The sequence below is a fragment of the Lampetra fluviatilis genome, chromosome 43 (assembly GCF_964198595.1).
Source record: "Lampetra fluviatilis chromosome 43, kcLamFluv1.1, whole genome shotgun sequence".
In the NCBI taxonomy this organism is placed as follows: Eukaryota; Metazoa; Chordata; class Hyperoartia; order Petromyzontiformes; family Petromyzontidae; genus Lampetra; species Lampetra fluviatilis.
This window is the reverse complement of record NC_136317.1, coordinates 3,115,536-3,135,156: the sequence shown is the minus strand read 5'-3', so window position 1 is coordinate 3,135,156 and position 19,621 is coordinate 3,115,536. Positions and strand designations below refer to the sequence as shown.

Sequence of the window (19,621 nt, the reverse complement as noted above, 5' to 3'; positions counted from 1 at the left end):
ACCAAAGAGTATAAAACAAAGTCGTTGGATGCATTATTGCATTACATTTTGTTTTGGCACTGCATAGTTTGATATCGATGGAGAGATTAATGTTCTTTTGCTTTTATTTTGGTGGCTGGCATCAAACCTCATTTAATCAAGTGGCCTCGATTCCATTACAATTATCTGTTCTAGATTTGAAGCTTTCGTGACTGCAAGGATTCATATTCTTAGGTTGTTTCGGTAAAGTCACGTAGGTAAAACATTTAAATTAATAAAAGTAAAATAAAATTAAAAAAAATCACGACGTTTCGGAGGCAACACAAGCTTCCGTCTTCAGGTGGAACACGTCACAGCACTCTTGCTGTTTACTTGATATTTTATTTAACTTTTATTAATTTAAATTGTTTACCTATGTGACTTTACCGAAAGAACCTAAGAATACAATTATCTGCTTTATGTAGCACATCTGGAGGCGCCAGACCAAAAGGTTAAGGAAGTGATTGCAGCCAAAATGATGTGCACTTTTAAATCAACTAGATTGAAAACTCATTGCTTTCGAACTGATTTTGTGTTTTAGTTTGTTGTCCTTCCCCCTCATCTCCGATTATCACGGTTGGCTGCGGATGATGCGAAAGAAATCCAACATGCGCATGCAGGATGCAGAAATTATAATACAGTGTATATGACAATGTAGACACAACAAATGACAAAGAATGAAAATCTCGCCACACCACCACTCCATAATCAGGGTCTTCAAATCAAAGATGGTGAAGCCCGATTCCCCCCCAAAAAGCCTGCAATGCATGTGTGACAGCATTTAAACTTTTTAAGCATTTTTGTATAACTGATCAAAAGGTTAAACATTAACCTATTAAACAGTGTCAGTATTCCCATACCTAACCACACCCCTATCTACCATCATATAAATGCCTTTGTGTCATAGTTACTTCACCACCTTTGACCACATTGTGCCACTGATAATTGGGAACTGCATGCTGTGGGTATTGGTCAATTCTCATTTGCAGTACGTATTGCTGGTCCCAAATCAGTGGTCAAATTCTACAATCCTATGACGGAGTCAAGGACGTTCCTGTATATTTTTAATTAGCACATTTTAACAGCTGCTGTTGATGTGTCGGTACCAAATGATGCAGCTCAATTGACCGACCCCAGAGGTATGTTGCCAATAATAATCACGCCATGATCTGTGCACTGCTGGATGACGGCCTCCCCAAGCTGTTGCCATCCCTCTTACGAAGCGACGACCCATCTGGCACCTGCGCATGAGCTGATTTCATCGCTCCATCTCTACGGATGACACGACCCTCTCTGGCGTGCCTTAATTTGGCCGCTACTCCGTCATTCATGCAGTGGTGTAACACTTTATTTAACCAAGCAAGAACCCACAGAGACCAAAATACTGTTTTGCAAGCGAGATCTGGATCTCCGTTGAAAGCAGTGCAGTAAATGACAGACCTAACAGGAGTTATGAGGAAAATTCCATTACACGCTTGGGAAAAGCATGGTTGTCATATGTGGATTGTAACCAAACAGTTGAAAGTATATCGTAATAAAATACTAACTTAAACTTAGACATAACAAACTTAATAAGCGGACAATAAATCCTTCATATATCCGTCTAAATAAAGTTATTTCACACACAACCCATTAGCTGCTTGGCCTTCTGGGAGTGCGTAACTTCAGCAGCGGTGATTTCAAGATGAGCAAACTGTGGACTGGTTTCAACGCACAGTGTCTCATCAGCAGTCAGGCTTGCTGGAATAAATGCTGGCAAACCACTGACCTTATAGACATAATGCATAATACTATCATTCAAAACCAGTGTTAAATCAAGTTCAACGATGAGCTAACCATGGCCTCAATTTGAACTCATGGGTCACATGGTTGAAAGTCTCAGAGCACTAGCAATCGTGCTACGCTATGACTGTAAATGATTTGAGATAATATACATGGCTTATTTGTTGATATCATAAATACACTCTGCAATCTACCAAGCTTGCCCGTGGCTCCGCTAAACAATCGCAAATAGACGCGATAATGTCCCCACCACCGACTCTAACGACCGACTTGTCCTTGTTCGAACAAAGATACAATGATACTAAAGTTCAGGTGTGCATACTTGTGTGGATAACGCGCGGATTACCAAAGCAATTGTGGCTTAAGAACACCAGGAGGCAAAAAGGCTGAGTGTCTCGACCAGGTCGACTTTGTAAAAAAAAAAAAGCTATGTCGGCTCAAGTTCTTAGCTGGTAAAATAAACTCTCTGCAGACTCGGTACACACGCGAAGGGCTGCAAGACTTTCGAGCGCACAGCCGGTGAATCGTTTGCAGGGAAACCGCACTCGATTCGGACCCCGTCGAGTATGAGCACTTGGCCAGTGTGTCTATTTCGCACTGATAACACTGGTCAACAAAAAAATTAAAAAAAATTCTGGCCTGGACTTTTGCAGCTGTTTTAGACTAATTTCAGGGTGCTGATTCCAAATCTGATCTCAGATTTGTTCTATCACACCTCATTTTTATGCTATCGGCATACCCCATTTTCATTGATTTTACCCGAAATTAACTCTGTCACTTACGATTGCAAGTTTTTGCGAGTCAGTGACTGCTTTGGTGTTAAAATATGGTGCTGTATTTTTAGGATAGTGTGTTTATAATATATTTTATGTAGATATCCACATTTATTTAATATTTTTCTTCTGCAGTTTTTATTGAAAATGCAATATTTGATATCTCAAAAACCTGATGTGATAGACAAAAACTGATGCCAGATTTGGAATCAGCACCCCAAATTTACCTTAGAACCGTTGGAATACCTTATGCCAGAAAAAGTGTGTTGACCAGTGTAATACAAATGATGTTGAGTTTTCGTACAGCTTTGTTCATGCAATTTGCATCTCATAGTGGCTGAGGAACCACTCACAAGTTGGAAGGCAGCCGCCAGGCGGAGAGCTGGCGCCAATACTTTCCCAAGCTCTGCTGTCCTCTATTTGCTGTCCTCACATGTGCCTATTTCGTCATCACGCTACCTTGCAGCGCGAGTGATGCGCGCGTACAATGCACTGAGTTCCTATTGAGAAGTTGAAGAAATTAGTGGTATTCGAATCACATTTTCAATATTTATCCATTTACGTCGAGTAAGGGGGGAGCGGTGGCGCAGTGGTTAGCGCACAGTGCTATGGACCCGGTCACCCGTGTTCGATTCCTGGCCATGCTAGCAGTGGGTCTCCCCCCCCCCCTCCCACCTTTCACCAACCTGCAATGACCAGTGTGGTGAAGTATGGTCAAACAACCCTCATGAGCAACAAAGCAGTGGATTTGACAAGGAGGTTACTGTAAAATGTACTGTGAATTAGATGTGAAGTTGCGTTATATGTAGTTATATTATATGTAGATATAAATTATATGTATCTCGTCACCGTGAAGCCCTCTCGCCACAGTCATCAGATGTGAACTACCTCGCCTGGTGTACAGGAGGTCGTGGGTTCGATCCCGACCCTGACGCCTGCTGCTGTATATTTGGAGTTTGCGCGCCTCTCTTATCATCACGGTGGCTATGAGATGTTAACTACCTCGCCTGGTGTAGAGGAGGTCGTGGGTTCGATCCCGACCCTGACGCCTGCTGCTGTATATTTGGAGTTTGTGTGTCTCTCTCTCTTATCATCACGGTGGCTATGAGATGTTAACTACCTCGCCTGGTGTAGAGGAGGTCGTGGGTTCGATCCCGACTCTGACGCCTGCTGCTGTATATTTGGAGTTTGCATGTTCTCCCCCGTAGTCGCGTGGATTTTTCTCCGGGTCCTCTGGTTTTTCCCTCCAGATTTAGAAACGTGCGTTCAGAGTATTTGGCTGATATACATTTCCACGTGATAAGCCACTTCGTTGAGCAATCATTCATGGTGAAGTCGCTTCTGATAAGGAACCACATAGCTCAGTGGGCCTTACCTGGTAAAATAATGGCATCGATTGCGCCATGGACAACACTCGGGAAGATCAACTGCCGAGCTTCACAAGCCATTCACGAAACACATTCCTACGGAGGGAGCTGGTAGGAACGTTGGGTTGCTCGGTCAATGGCCAGGGTCAACGGCGGCGTGGTGTATTCCGTAAATATGGCCGACTGTGAGGGCGGGCACAAGCCGGCGTGAGTAGGTTAAACGTTGAGTTTTATAAGGGCACCACGGGCGTGGGAGGGGTGGAGCTGGGTGGGGAGGGGCTGGTCACCCCGTGGTGCCCTTATAAAACTCAACGTTTAACCTACTCACGCCGGCTTGTGCCCGCCCGCACAGTCGGGCATATTTGCGGAGTACACCACGCCGCCGTTGACCCTGGCCAGTGACCGAGCAACGCAACGTTCCTACCAGCTCCCTCCGCAGGAATGTGTTCCTGTTCAAGGCAGTGTTGTTGACCAATGTATAGGGTTGTTTGTCTGACTGGATGTACATGCATGTATGCATGTTGAGTTTCTTTCTCACCGTACGTAGACAACCGTGCCAATCGGAGGTGCTAATCGGAGGTACAGTCATATCACTGCAGTATTGTAGTGCAGTTACAAGAGCGGCACTTCTTATGATTAGCTCAGATACTCGAGTTACCACCACGTGACTTGGGCAGGTCTTTCCCAGAAATACTTGGCACGTAAGACTCTCCCAGTAATATTTTGCTCGTAAAAGTGTCAAGGCCACGTTGTTGACACGTAAATATTACCTTTATTGTTCCTGTCGCCTGTGATGTTTTCGATAAACAACAAAAATGATGCTGTTGATGTATTCTTAGCTCTTCGCCTGAGTTCTGACAATGGAATTCAGCAAGGCAGTCGACAAAGCAAATTTGGCCAACAAAATTTCAGGCTCTAGTTCTGAAATGGCAGCCAACGCAAATGTTGGAAATGTGCTACAATTAATCACATTGTAGCTAATTTCCAATCCAATGCAAATTAAATATATAAAGTATAATTTACATGCCGTGTTAATTCATTATTAAAGTGAGGTTTCTAATGGACGTAAATAGGACATATGCATTGGAAGGATGTATACAATTCAATCCGTGTTATTGATTTTCCAAACAATATTTTGTGAGCCGAAAAGCAATTCGTATTGAAACCAAATCTTTGAAAGAACACGCATGACAAGGTTAAAAAGGCAAACTCTCTCACCTCGTGATGGTGTTTAATGCAAGAACGAACGACACCATGGGAGATATCGCACGACATGCATGAGCACCGTGCATTCATTCATGTTACCTCGGGTCCAAATCCTGTTTTGTGATGCGCATCGCCACAGTGGCAATCGCAATCTTTGCGTTGTCTTCCTTGGCTTACTCCCAGATTGGCTCAGCCTGAACTTACGCGTGATTGTGTCGTCAAGAACCGTCGACACTTGGGAGAAAAGTGTCTCGTTTAGCATTGTTATGGGCTCGCTCGCACACACACAAATAGCCTCATGCAGCTGTGCCGGCCACAATATGTGTTCGCTCAGAGCACTCGCACCCGACGGCCTGTAAGCCTAAACTGAGGATCTTTGTCTGGGTTTTTTTTTTTTAACCCTGTGGACTCTTGGCAGTGTACCTCACCGCTTTAACAGGCCACAGTGCACAGCTTACTATGCACACCAAGCTGGCAAAAGTACATCTCATATATGCTGCGGTGTAGAGTGGGAGACATCCGCGCTTTGCGTTTCAATGCCCCGGCAATCGCCCAGAGCGGGGCAGTTCATTTTAATTAAACGGATACAATCCTCTATTGTTTGGCCCTTCACAGTCACAGGTGTGCATTGCAATACAGCTGCGTTTCATTACCCCCCCCGCCCGTCCGTGGAGTTCACCTGTAATAGTTTCTCCCACCCCGAGGATAGGCATGAGAATCCACTCGAAATTCACTGTGGATGTGTTTGAATGGTGGGGGAGTGGTGGCGCAACGGTCAGCGCGATACGCTGCGAACCGAGTTCGATTCCCGCTCACGACCAACGGCAGTGGCGAATATTCGAACCGGTCCTGGGCCTCCCCTAGGTCGACCCAGCCTCAAATGAGTACCTGGTGCGGTGTGTAAATAATCACCACTCTGGGGAGGAGAAAGACGGCGTGGTGCTGGCCACCCACCCCCTCGTGTGCCCTGCCCGACTTGATAGGTGCTCGCGAACAACACTTGCTCTAACAATCTGTTAAAGGCCTAATGGGGGATCGTTGTCTTTACATGAATAGTTGCTTGCTAACAGCACTTGCTCGGTCAGCATGTATGCGTTGGTGTAGCAAGGCTGGTGTGGGCCCTAGTGCAAGGAATGGAATGGGGTCCCCTATTAGATTTTCACAAAATCTCCCTCTTCTTTGTAGCCTGGGGCCCTTGTGGCCCCTTAGGAGCAGTTGCACTGCCTACACCCTCAATAGATGTGCCACTGTCTCCATGGCGGGATCCTTGTCTTTGTATGGGAGTGGTGGGGCAGTGAGGAACGGTGGGGCAGTGATTTTAAGATCTTGGAATCTGTGCCTGCCCATGGATTACGAGTGGCAAGCTATATCTTCTTGGTTCTTTCGGTAAAGTCACGTAGAAGGGAAGTAATAAAATAATAAAAATAAAACATAATAAAATAATTCTTACCACGCTTCGCCTCGACAGACCTGGTTTCACCTGAGGACGGCTGCTTGCGTTGTGGCCGAAACGTCGTGAGAATTATTTTATTATGTTTTATTTATATTATTTTATTACTTCCCTTCTACGTGACTTTACCGAAAGAACCAAGAAGATGAATCCCTGCAGTCACGAAAGCTTTAAATGGCAAGCTATACTTAAACTTTTATTCTACCATGTAAGGCCCACTGAGCTATATAGCGCTTTTTCAAACTCGACCTGGCCACAAATTATAGCTCAACGAAGTGGGTTATCACGTGGAAATTTCTAGCAGTCAAATACTATAAACGCATGTTTATACCACGGGGAGAGAGAGAGACACGCAAACTCCAAATATACAATAGGCGTCAGGATCGGGATTGAACCCACGACCTCCTGTATACCAGGCGAGGGAATTAACATCTCGCCACAGTGGCACATGCACACATAGTCATGAACTACGTAGACGGGAGCAAGGGAAGGGTGGTTGGATATGGATGGGGCTGGCTATAACAACAAGCCCTCATGTTTCGTGCTGACATTACAACACATAATAGGCGCTCACTAACAGCACTTATTACTGCATGCAATTTCACATTTCTCCTCCCGAGAAGGGAATAGAAATCGACTAAAATTACCGGTATTAGAAAAAATGCAAGTAATGGTGACATTAAGCAAATAAACGCGCCTCGGATTCGGTAATGATAATCGATGGGCGTTGTTATGAGTGGAATTGCGATAGTTTCACATTTCACTACGCCTGAAATAAAACCGAGCAATTTTCAAGGCAAGCGGCTCTGTCAAGCCGCTACAACTTGCTGCAGGCCGGAGAACGTTCAAGCACCACACGGCCGTGTGTACAGCATCATGTATATGTGGGTGGAAGGGTGGAAAAGTGATTGGCAAGCTGCACTACGAACCCATGAATGTGACTTTGATTCCCAGCCACGGCTAACATCAGCGCTGAAGCACGAGACAACAACCCCCCATGGACTGGCAGAATGTGGAGAGGCCTTCATCCAGCAGTGGATTGACAAAGGGCTGGAAATCATATATTTTTCATTAAGCTGAGATATTCTTCCTTCTTATTGGAAATACAGTGATCTGTAGTACAGCATTAAATACATAAATCATCAGACATGGTCTCTCCACTGTTGGATGAAGGCCTTCCCCACGCCGTCACCATCCCTGATGATCCATCTCATCAAGCTTGTCCTCAATGATGCGTTCTGCTAGATTTGAAGCTTTCGTGACTGCAAGGATTCATACTCTTAGTTCTTTTGGTAAAGTCACATAAGCCCCTCCCCCCCTCTCCTCCCCCCCTTAACTGGTACTTAAGAGCTTGCATCTTGAATCCCTCCCTCACTTGATGCAGCAAATCTGGCTGTGACGGTCCCACCTGATGACAGAGACTTGTGTTGCCTCCGAAACGTCGTGATTTTATTGTTTTATTTTTATAAATTTTTATTTCATTGTTTACCTACGTGACTTTACCGAAAGAACTAAGAGTATGCGTTCTGCTCTTTAGTTGTTATTGCATCACAATCCTCTTCTATCGGCCAACATCCTAACATTTGACGTATCCTGCCCAGGCGCACTTACTCTCCCTAACAGTCAACATCGTGTCTCTTGATTTTGTTCGTCCCCCTGATGCGTGCGTTTCAATTTCTGTCAGCGCAATTCCAAACCTCGCATCTCTCGACAGTTCTCCATTCAATTTCGATTTAAAGCTTTCGTGACTGCAGGGATTCATCTTCTTCTCAGGAGGACGGCTGCTTGCATTGTAGCCGAAACGTCGTGAGAATTATTTTATTATGTTGTATTTTTATTTATTTATTATTTTCCTTTCATCGTGACTTTACCGAAAGAACCAAGAAGATGAGTTCTCCGTTCGCTCATTTGTCGCCTAAGCGCGATGGCATTTGACCAGAATTTTTTTTATCCCCGAGTAATATCTAGATTTAAATGTCCTATATTTTATTCATTTATTTCAGCAAGAAGGCCCCAATGAGCCGTTAGGCCCTATTTTCATGGGCGTCCTTTGACGGTGCAAATGTTATACGGGGCAGACCTCAGTTACCGTCGCGGTTGCATAGGTCACAAATATAACCTAGTTACATTTTGTACGCGAATATCATCGCCGGCGGCACAACGAAGGGTGGCGTGGGGGAAAAAAAATCCACGAAATCGGGAGGACATTTCACGTGAGAAAGACGCACGGCTCACACTTACATGTTTTTAGCATCCAAGCACCGCGTGTTAATACTGCACAGGGCTTGTGCTGCATGTTTAGAGTTTCATTAATTATGCCGATTCTAAAAGACCCCTGGATCATTTGTTCAGTTCATGGCACGCGCGTGTTGGTTTTTAATCTGCGAGTACGATGATATTAACCAATGTGTGTGGCCAATGTCCGCTGCATCGGGGCTATTGTGGACCGTTTCATATCTACGTCGGGGTAGAGCGACGACATTGTGCTGAGCCTGGGTGCTCTGTGTTGGATTCCTGGCCCTGGCTACAAATATTGTCAGTGGCGAGCAATATCTGAAGCAGTCCTGGGCACACACGCTTCACTGACCCACAATGCCCAGCGTGGTCGGCAACCAGCAGTCGATTGACAAAGTACTAGACTTAATTTTGATTTAAAACTTTCGTGACGGCAGGAATTGATATTCTTGGGTTCTTTCGGTAAAGCCACGTAGATAGAAACTATAAAAAGAAAAATACTAAAATTGAAAAATCTAATAAAAAACAAAAACTCACGACGTTTCGATCGCAACACAAGCCTTTATAAAGAGTTGCAGTTGGAGGCTTGCCCCCCTTTTCTCTCCGCCTGATGACAACCGCTTGTGTTGCGATCGAAACGTCGTGAGTTTTAGTTTTTTATTAATTTATTTTGTTATTTTCATTGTATTATTTTCTATCTACGTAACTTTACCGAAAGAACCAACGAATACTGGACTGAATATCAGTATGATCATTGTTTTAATAAAAACTGAGGGCTTTCTCATGGCCATCATTACAGACTTCACATCATCACTGGGGAGACAAAGGCGGCAATCAGGTGCAGTGCGTACCAACACCAGGTTGCTTTGGCTGTCCTATGCCAGCGATAGAGTCCACGTTACTATGGCGGGAGAAAGTTTACCTCTCGTATGACAACATAGCAAGATTATCTACACTGCGGTTGCCAACAGCTACAGCAATAACTGTCCCAATGTGAAGTTAAGACTCCCCAAGCAAAGGAGATAATGAATCTTGACATCATTCCCAGCACTTCAGTTAAATAAAGAACATATTTGGACAGCGTGACTGTCAGTGTCTCCCACTGTTGTCACCATAGCTTGTCCTCGCGGACTGAACACGTGTTTTGGTTAACGGTGCCATCTCACAGCTCGCGATCGAGAACAATTTCCTCCTAAAATGGATAAGCGAGCAAGTCATCGTTGTTGTCGTCTTGCGTATAATTATCCCAACAAAAAAAACAATGGTTGCGCCGAACGAAACTAAAACATTTTTTGTCCGTAAAAAATATAAAAATTGTGCGCTTTAATTCAGCTTCGCGGCATAAGTTATGGTTTAATGGGGCATACTAAATCAGGGTAACTATTCAGGAAAACTGTATCAATTTCAAAGAAATAAATTAAAATTCACGGAGGGTTATTACAACGGATGCTGCGCGTATTGGAAACAGATGTACGTCCCATATGCAGCGCTGTTTTTCAAATATTAGTGAGCGGGGGCCTTTTGCCGAAAATTCGCTGTGCACAGGGGCGGTCAAAAAGTTTTGAGAACGGCTTGCCCGACAGGGAGTTATGCGGAGAGATTCGCACGCGTTCCCGTGTGTACGAACGTACGTTGGAACTGCTTTCCCATCGTACGTAGCGAACCGCGATAATCGGAGGTGTTGTTCACAGGGGGCACTTTGCCTTGCCGTGTCACGTGATGAGTACGCGTCCCGCAAGAAGGCATCTTAAATAAGCGTGAGAAAAAAACACATAGTAATAGGTTTTTACCCTTTCAACTGGTACAAAAACTGACACCTTTATACAAGGCATCATGTTTGCAATAACCACAACACAAGCAGTCAAAATGCAAACAAAAAGAAACAACTCTGATGATGATAATGATATGCACCGTCCTTGAAGTTCAAGGACAGTTCAAGGACAGTGCATATCATTATCATCATCAGTTGAAAGGGTAAAGACCTATTACTATATTTTGCTCATAGTGTAAAAAAAACACTTTGGAATATTACGCTTCTGACACGAAGCAAGACATTTTTTTCGAGCAAAATTTTTCGACAAAGTTGTCAAAGCAACTCCCGGGCGAGCGAACAACGGGGTGGGTGGCGATCACCTCCGTTTGTGACCCTGCACCATTGGCGGAAATTCCACGTTCCCCTGTGTGGGGGCTAGTCTCTCCGTAGGATGACCACTGTTATAACCTCTCAGCTGGCGGGATGAAGGGTTGAGTTCATCCCCCACCCGGGACTAGACCCAGTAACCTTCCGACTGTGAGTTGCCTATCTAAACGACAGTGCCGCCTGGCCCGATTTCACGTAACCAGGGATGATAATATGTTCAGGAGCTAAATGACAATCAATTTTGAGGTCTGCTGCTGGCCAGGACAAGAGAGCTTCAGGGGAGAGAGAGATTTGGTGACACAGTGGGTTTATGGGGAGTGGTGGTGTAGCGGTTAGCGCGCTGCATTACGAACCTGGCAACCCGCGTACGATTCCCGCTCACGGCAAACACCAGTGACGATTATTTGAACCGGTCCTGGGCCTCCCCTAGGTCGACTCAGCCTCAAATGAGTACGTGGTGCGATGTGTAAACATCGCCGCTAGGGAGACAAAGGCGGCCGGGCGTGGTGTTAGCCACCCACCCCCTCGTGTGCCGTGCCGGCCTTCATAGGTGGCTCGCTAACAGCATTTGCCCCTACAGTCTGTTAAGGCAATATGGGGGGATCTTTGATCTTTTTACTGCGTGGTCCATAGTTTTGGTTGTATGGCCACAATGGCACCAATGTGGCTTGTCTTTAATGTAACTCTGTGCATCTCTATGAGTCTCTACGTATCTCTGTGCGTCTCTATGGGTTTACTATACGGTCCATAGTTTTGGTGGCCTAGCCACAATCACGCTACTCTGGCTTGGTGTCTTTGACTTTTCATCCATGAAGGGGATGTGCCCGTCGACCTGTACGATGTTCTTACGCGGCTGATGTCTCACCCGGTGAGATGGCTCAGGACGGGTCGGCGAGCAGTCGCAAGCGGCTTCTAAAGCGCGCTCGAGAACGGAGCCGACCGTGTTTATTCGAACCACATTCATAGAAGAGGATAACCACCTCCGTCCCGTACATTATTAACCGAGATTCATAAATCTCGCTCGCAGGCCCTGTCCGAGCCGCCACATGGGAAAACGTTAAAAGAATTAGTCACGAGGAGAGAATTTGGCGAGAGGTTTGACTCTCGGCGGGTCGTGAGGGGGGATTTGTATCTGGGGCGATGGGGGGGTAACACCCCGGGATGATCGCCGCTGGATGAAGAATGTATCATTTCGTTCTTCCGCGCAAAACTTTTAACCGCACTGCCCCCGCCACCCAATATTGTCGCGATCCCTCGCTTGGGCAAAACGAGAGCGACGAAGCAACGGTTTGCATTGCAAACCACTTTTTGTCGATGCACTGCCGCGTGAAGTCCTCCCCGCCGGGGTTTGTATTTTTTTGTTTGACCCTACTTGGCCGTGCTGGTCAGTGCTGGTTGGTGATGGGAGGGAGAGGTGAGCACCTGTTCAGATCCGATTTCAACTCACAATCGATGTCAGTTGTGGCCGGACAGTGGCCCAATCCAGAAAATCACCCCCGGCTCAGCCCGTGATTTGCCACAGCATGTCACTGATTTAAAAAAACATAAAAACCCACGCAATTTCATAAATCCCCTGATCTGTTATCCTATTGCCTGTAACTCCTATTAGCCATGGGAGCCATTGAATCCACTGAAACTCCTCCCACTGAACGTGCCAACGTTGTTCACAATGCCAACGTTGGCAAGTGGTTGCAACCGTTGGACCAACATTGGCCCAACGTTACATGTTCACTGGGCTGTTACAAGCGGCGCTAATCTTCCAGTCATCCGCGATTATCCCACGTTTTTGCCCCATACACTCGTAGTTAATTTTGCTTAAATCTTTTGCCGATGAGCCGAGCTGAGCAGACAATTCATCCCGTTATCCGCAATTTTATTTCACCCAACGTGGCAAAAGTGGAGTGAGAATTGCGGAAAACCCCGTGGATAGTCGGATCCACAACAATGCCTCCGACCCCACCGCCCCCCCCTCCTCCCCGCAACATCGCCTCGTACCCAGCAAACGTGGGCCAACGTTGCGCCAACGTCGCGGCCGACCGGTTCCGAATGCACACTAGCGATGGCCCAACGATGGCGCGTCTGCTGGGGGTATGAGTGGAGTTTGTCCCCGCACGCGCATGGCGCGGTGACATCGCGACGACTCTCCCTCGAAGCCGACGCCATTTGAACTGCTTTTCTGCGTCTTTTGGTGTGTTGTTGGTTTGTTGTCCTTCCCACGCACCTCCGATGAGCGTGGTTGGCTACGTACGGTGTGAAAGAAGTTAAACGTACGTGCATATATAAACATACTAGCTTTACTACCCAGCTTTTCTTGGATTCACCACGCCCGGCCGCCTTTGTCTCCCCAGTGGCGATGTTCACACACCACAGCAGTTACTCATTTGACGCTGAGTCGACCTAGGGGAGGCCCAGGAGCAGTTCAAATAATCGTCACCGGTGGTGGCCGTGAGCGGGAATCGAACTCGGGTGGCCGGGTTCGTAGCAAAGCACGCTAATCATAGGTACACATGCACGCGCTTATTGCAGACACACACAACTTTCAGGGTGCGTACGGCAGCAATGCTGCGCGAAGAACGCCTTAGACCTGCAACACGTTTGTATGGCACTTTACCCGCGATCAGCTGGCACACTCCGTTATGTTTCCGCACACGGGTCACATGACAGGTGTGACGTCACAGCTCACTTGACGTGCAAAAAATATATGCATTATTGAGCCCCCTCCCCCCCAAAAAAATACAAAAGTCTATTTTTATAATTTTTGCATGGTGTACAGTCTGGAAAGTACCCACGTGGCAAATTTCAAGTTTGTTGCATGTCGGGAAGTACGCTAAACATTTTGAACAGACACACATAATCACAACTTTGCCTTTTATATATATAGATATGTACATTTCCGTGGATTGAGAAAAAAAATCGCCGTGCAAAAACGAGCGCCCCGGTCGAAAAGTTAAGCGGCGGCTGCAGGATGTTTCAAATTTGCCCAAGTGCCTATTCTTAGCGTGGCGTGCAAGGCGGGGAGCGCACTGGAGTTGTTAGCTTGTTTATTGTGATTGTTGTTGACCTGTTGGTGTCTGCGCCATGTGTGGGCCCCTGAGTCTGTGTGCGTCTCCGTGTGTCTGCCACAGATTGCGTGTGTTAGGTACCCATTGGCTTCCGGTTGCCGGACGAGTACATCATAAGGTCGCACTCATTACACGGAAAGCGCTTGCAACAGATTAACCACAATGCCTCGGAGTGTAAACCATCATCATGCGAACTCCGCCTTGCAGCAACAACTTTGGTCTAACCATCGAACAAAGACGGTCACTGCATCGCGCGCTTTCAGATGCGCTTCTGCAGCTGTCTGGAACGCTCTTTCTTCCGATTTTAGGCAGCTGCTGGATTTATGGACTTTTAAATCATCTATATTGAAAACGTATTTCTTTGGAACGGCTTTTTGTGTTTAGTTTGTTGTCCTTCCCCCGCACGTGCAATTAGTGTGGTTATGTACGGTGCAAAAATAATTTAAATATACATACATAAATGTAGCACGCTCACGGCCACCAACACGAGTGACGATTATCTGAGCCGGTCCTGGACCTTTCGTCGATCCACTCAGCCTCAAATGAGTACCTGGTGCGGTGTGTAAACATCGCCATTAGAAAGACAAACAGGGCCGGGCATGGTGCTGACCACTCATCCCCTCGTGTGCCGTGCCGACCTTCATAGGTGCTCTTGAACAGCACTTGCCCCAACAGTCTGTTAAGTCCGTACGGAGGATCTTTGTTTTTGTATGGCCAGAGATCCAGTCTCAGAGGGGGGTTACAATGCAAACATTACCTTGAATTCAGTAGCAGATGCGAGGGAGGAGGAGGGAGGGGGGGGGCTTGATTCCCCCCGGAAATCTATATTTTATTTATATTTTAATGAATGTTTTATTAATGTAGGGTTATAATTTAATTGCTTGAAATTTTATGGGCGCACCATCCTCACTCCCACCCCCCTCCCCTGAGAAAATGTCAGGATCCGCCTCTGGGTGCAAATGCAACATTACCCTTTCGTCGTGTTTTTCGACGAACGCTCCCGCCGTTCAACCCTCAAGCCCTCCTAACTCATGGGCTAACGGCATTAGCCGCAAGAACCCTGCAATCTTTTTGACTGCAACGTCGCGACGTTGCACTCCTGTGACAAAATGTCGGGGCTGCAGCATTTCGTGCAAAAAAAAAATCAACGGTCCCACGAACCGGAGCAAGTTTTTTTTTTCTCTGCCTGCTAATGAGAAAACTTCGAGGCGCTTTTATTTTTTTCACATTTTTTTAAAATCTAGTTTTTGTTTGCCCCGCCGTCTCCCGCCCCGGCGGGTGAAAGGAAACTGAAAGTTCGCACCGTAGTGCAGCGTGGGGCGGTGAGAAGGGCAATAGGCGATGGCAGTGCTGGGTGGCAGCTAACCCCGTCGGCGCACCGCGTGGGGTTTCCCCGCAATGGCATCGACCAAAACGTCCCAAGTGCAGGAGCCTCCACGAAAACAGCAAAAAAAATGTTTTTTGGAAATCAACCTAAAGTGAACATTTGTGGGCCCGGTCGCTTCTGAAAAAGAGCTATGTAAGCTGAAGTGGGCCTTGCCTGATGAATTTTTTTTAACATATTTAGTTTGAATATCTTTTGCAATTCCACGGATACTTATTTAAACCCGGGGATTTGTGTTTGCCAGGTGAATATACAACGCTTAAACATTTAGAGAATGGCGTTGAATCCACTGCTGGATCAAGGTTTCCCCACACGTTGGTCATGAGGGTTTATGTTCACCATACTTCACCGCACTGGTAAGTGCGCATCGGTGAACGGGGAAGTCACCCAGGAGCGGTTCATATATCACTCTCTGTGGACGTTGGCCATGGCCGGGAATTTAACTCAGGTTGCTGGATTCACGAAAACACTCCACGGCTCGTATCAGGTGCAGCCCTGCAATTCCTTTGCTGTCATCGCTGCTCGGGCATCTCGGTAGAGGTGGGCAATGCCCACGCTTTACCCCACCGCCCAGGAGTCGGAAACCAAAGTAACGAAAAGAGAAAAAAAAATTTGGTAAAAAAAAAAGTTCTATTTTAAGAGCTGCAATGCAATGTGAACACGTGACGGTGCTTCCTTAAAAAAAACTGTCACGAAGCGGCCCTTAAAGAGCCGTGTGTGTATGGCTCTGGATCCGCAGGTTGCGAGGTTGCTGACCCCTCTGGGTGTGTTCATTTGTACTGCTGGGTGGACAGAGGTGGGGGCGGGGAGTGGGGGGGGTTAAAAATAAACTCGCCCATTATCCCCCTGGGCAATTTTCTTACATCCCCGTGCATCTGTCCACCCCAGCGTAAGCTGACTTAATTCAAGAAGCTTGTCACCTTTTCACCTCATGCCTCGTACTGTTGCTCTCTGCTTTGCATTATAGGGCCTCTGCATAGCAACGTTGAATAATAGACTCATTGGCTGGACTGGTTTTGGCAGCTTGCACGCAGCTATTTTATTCGATTGGATTTTTAGTGTTTTTTTTTTACTTTGAATTTGGACCTAAACTTGTCAGCCAGCCCCCGCGTCCCTTCGGAAGGCCGATGGGGGGAACTTCAGATGGGCGCTCTGCCGCCGAATTAAAATCGCCGGCGTATTTTTCTGACGGCGTCCTCCGACGCGAGAGGAAGGGAGCCCACAACTCGGCGCGCCGTCGGTCGGTCGGGCGGGGGGAAGGAAAAGAAAGAAAAAAAACTCTCCCCGCTGACGTCAAAAATCACCGCTCGACGCCGGAGCCTCCAACGGGCCGAGGTGACCGGTGGACGAGAAAATTGCCTCCAGAAAAATGTTCCGCGAGCAACCGGAGACGCAGATTTCTTTTAAATTGTGCCGTTTACAACTCTCTCGTGGGCACTCGTGCAGGCATAGCGCGAGTTGGGGCGGGGGGCTGGAGCGGCGGATGGGTTGGGGGGGGCACGGTTGGTTTCGTGAAATACATAACGGCTGCATCCAGACGCTGGCGCGAGTCGCCGTTCGCGAAGGTGCAGAACTTTACGGCAAGCTCCTGGAAGTTTTGAGATTTTTTTTGTTTATTTTCTTCTCGAGACGCTGAGCCGCGGCGGCTCCGAGGGGCCTCGTCGTCCCCACGCCGTGGCCGTCCGGAGCGGGGGGAGCGGTTCGTTGCTGGTCGCAAGACATCGGCGGTTTCGAACCCTGCGGTTAATGACGCTATGCAACACAATTTTTGTTCCTGGGTGGGTAGTAAGTGTTATTTCGTAATTGCTCATGCCTTAAAAGTATAGAAAATGGCTATTATTCCCCACAAACTTTGCTTTTGTGACCAAGACAGTGATATTTAGACATTTGCCTATTTTCAATGAGAAAACGGGCGAATTTGTGTATTTTCGTTAACATAAAGTCAGAAAAAAAACACATGAATCAAAGTTTACATGTATTTATACTAAAGTAATATAAACAATACTAGAAAAGATTTAGAAGGGAGTAGTTTTTCTAGATTTACGATTATACTGTAAATCACTTTCACGAATCAGCCCCCAAATGTTGTCTCCCATCATGTTCTCATTATACTATTCTTGGTAGCGGCGTTCAAATTCCAGTATATCCTGGTGGAAGCGCTCTCCTTGCTCCTCCGAGTACGCTCCCATGTTCTCCTTGAATTTATCAAGATCAGCATTAAGGATATGGACTTTGAGGGACATCCTACAGCCCATTATGCCGTAGTTCTTCACCAGAGTCTCAACCACGTAGTTTTCTACCTTGTAATTGCCCAGGAAGCCACGATCCACTGCAACAAAGCTGTCCCAAGCCGCTTTCTCCTTACTAGTGAGCTTCTTGGATAATTAATTGCACTCCAGGATCTTCTTTATCTGTGGCTCCCACTTGACGTTGTTCCTCCCCACAGAGAACCCGGTCCACTGTGGCCAGTCCCGCCTGTGGTAGTGCGCCTTGGTGTCCCTGCTGTCCCAAAGGCAACGATAGCAAGGACACTTGGTAAAACCGCCTTGGAGACCCATCAGGAATGCCACCATTTTGAAGTCTCCGATGACCTCCCATCCGTACTCATCATACTTCAAGGCGTCCAGCAAGGTATTGATGCTGTTGTAATCCTCTTTGAGGTGCACCGAGTGAGCCAGGGGAAGAGACGGGTAATTGTTACCATTATGGAGCTTTGAGGCTCCTGGATGAGCTGTCAATGAAGAGGCGCCACTCATTCTGGTTACAGGCGATTCCGATTGCCTCAAACAGACTGGTCATATTGTGGCAGAAGCAGAGCCCATCTTGACGGGTGAAGAAGCTGCAAAAAGGTTGGTGACGCTTCCTCTGATCTGCGACTTGCACACTTTCATCCAAAAAGTTCCACTGCTTGAGCCTAGACGTCAAAAGCTCGGTATTGGACTTGGTGGAAGGTCCGGATACGTGACAGCAGGTGCATTCTTGCCAGTCCGACGTTTGGAAGGGTTCACCATGCAGAAGTAGCAGTTGCTTGAGTGGTCAGTGGGTTCCCGCCAAATTCGTGGGATAGCGAACTTCATGGCTGTCTTTTCCCCTCTGTATTATCCTACAAAAATACATTTATTTCACCCATGACTAGTGTGTAAGACATTCTTGCAACATTTTTCATATATGATATATTTTTTCAATAACAATGAAAATTGTAAAACATTTTTAAATAAAAAACTTTTAATGAACATTTTTTGAAACAAATTTGATAACATCAAATTCCGAGCAACAATTGTCCATCTTACCTTGCAGAGTTATTTTGCATTGCTCGCAGGTGAAATGAGGTGCCCAGGGTTTGTCTTGATCCCCGACTGGCATGCCGAAATTTGCCTTGTAGGCCTCACACATCTTAGTAGATGCTTCCACAGAGTACTTTTTTGCTCTTGTCTTAATAAATTGGCCGCAGACATCGCAAAATGCGTCTGCCGGATGCTTGCAGCCTCTTGATGCCATGTCAGAAAAATGCAGATATGTATCCACTTAGGCAGCTGTAAATAAACTGAACTGGTGGGCTTAAGGCCCCTGTATTTATACTACTATTTATATGACTGGAAAGTTCTGGAATGTTCTAGAAGTTACTCCAAGTTTACTCAGCACTGAATCTATCTGGAATGTTCTGGAAAATAGGTCAATTTCAAAATATCAATGTCATGGTTACAAATGCAGAGTTTGTGGGGAATAATAGCCATTTTCTCTACTTTTGAGGCATAAGCAATTATGAAATAACACTACCCAGGAACAAAAAAACAATAAAAATGTTACACAGTGTAATCTATTTAAACGAAACAAAATTTTGTTTTATCTAACAGGTAAGGCCCACTGAGTTTTACGGCTCTTTTGTTGAAGCGACCTGACCACAAACGATGGGTCAACAAAGCGACGTATCATCACATGAACATTTATAGCAGCGCGTACGTAGCAAGATTGCGGGCTCAGCCCGGCAACCCGAAGACTGAACAGCAAAACTCAAGTCAGTTTTATTTTTTGTTTGCATACGTTTGCCGCACTTCTGGCGCAAATGTGCCGATCATGGCGTGACATTAAAACTCAACGTAAAATTTGTAGAATTCTAAACAACGAGAAGAAAAAAAACCTCCTTTGGGTAATAAATTGGCTCTGCGCGTACAATTTTATTTAAAAAATCCATGCAACTCGACTT

At 46.3% G+C, this 19,621-nt stretch overlaps 1 protein-coding gene across 3 annotated transcripts in view; it reads left to right on the top strand.

Moving 5' to 3' along the window:
* Window positions 1-19,621, top strand: part of LOC144947019 (ragulator complex protein LAMTOR4-like) — a 62,589-nt gene that overhangs the window by 1,927 nt on the left and 41,041 nt on the right. The window contains exons 1-2 of one of the 3 annotated variants that reach the window (XM_078876145.1): window positions 16,943-17,159; window positions 17,864-18,048. The exons of 1 other annotated variant lie outside the window; for it this stretch is intronic. In XM_078876145.1, coding sequence (XP_078732271.1) covers window positions 18,004-18,048 — 45 coding nt within the window. In that variant the 5' untranslated portion in view covers window positions 16,943-17,159; window positions 17,864-18,003. Of the gene's footprint in view, window positions 1-16,942; window positions 17,196-17,863; window positions 18,049-19,621 lie in introns of those variants that run through there. One more of the 3 variants, XM_078876147.1, reaches the window with a different exon arrangement.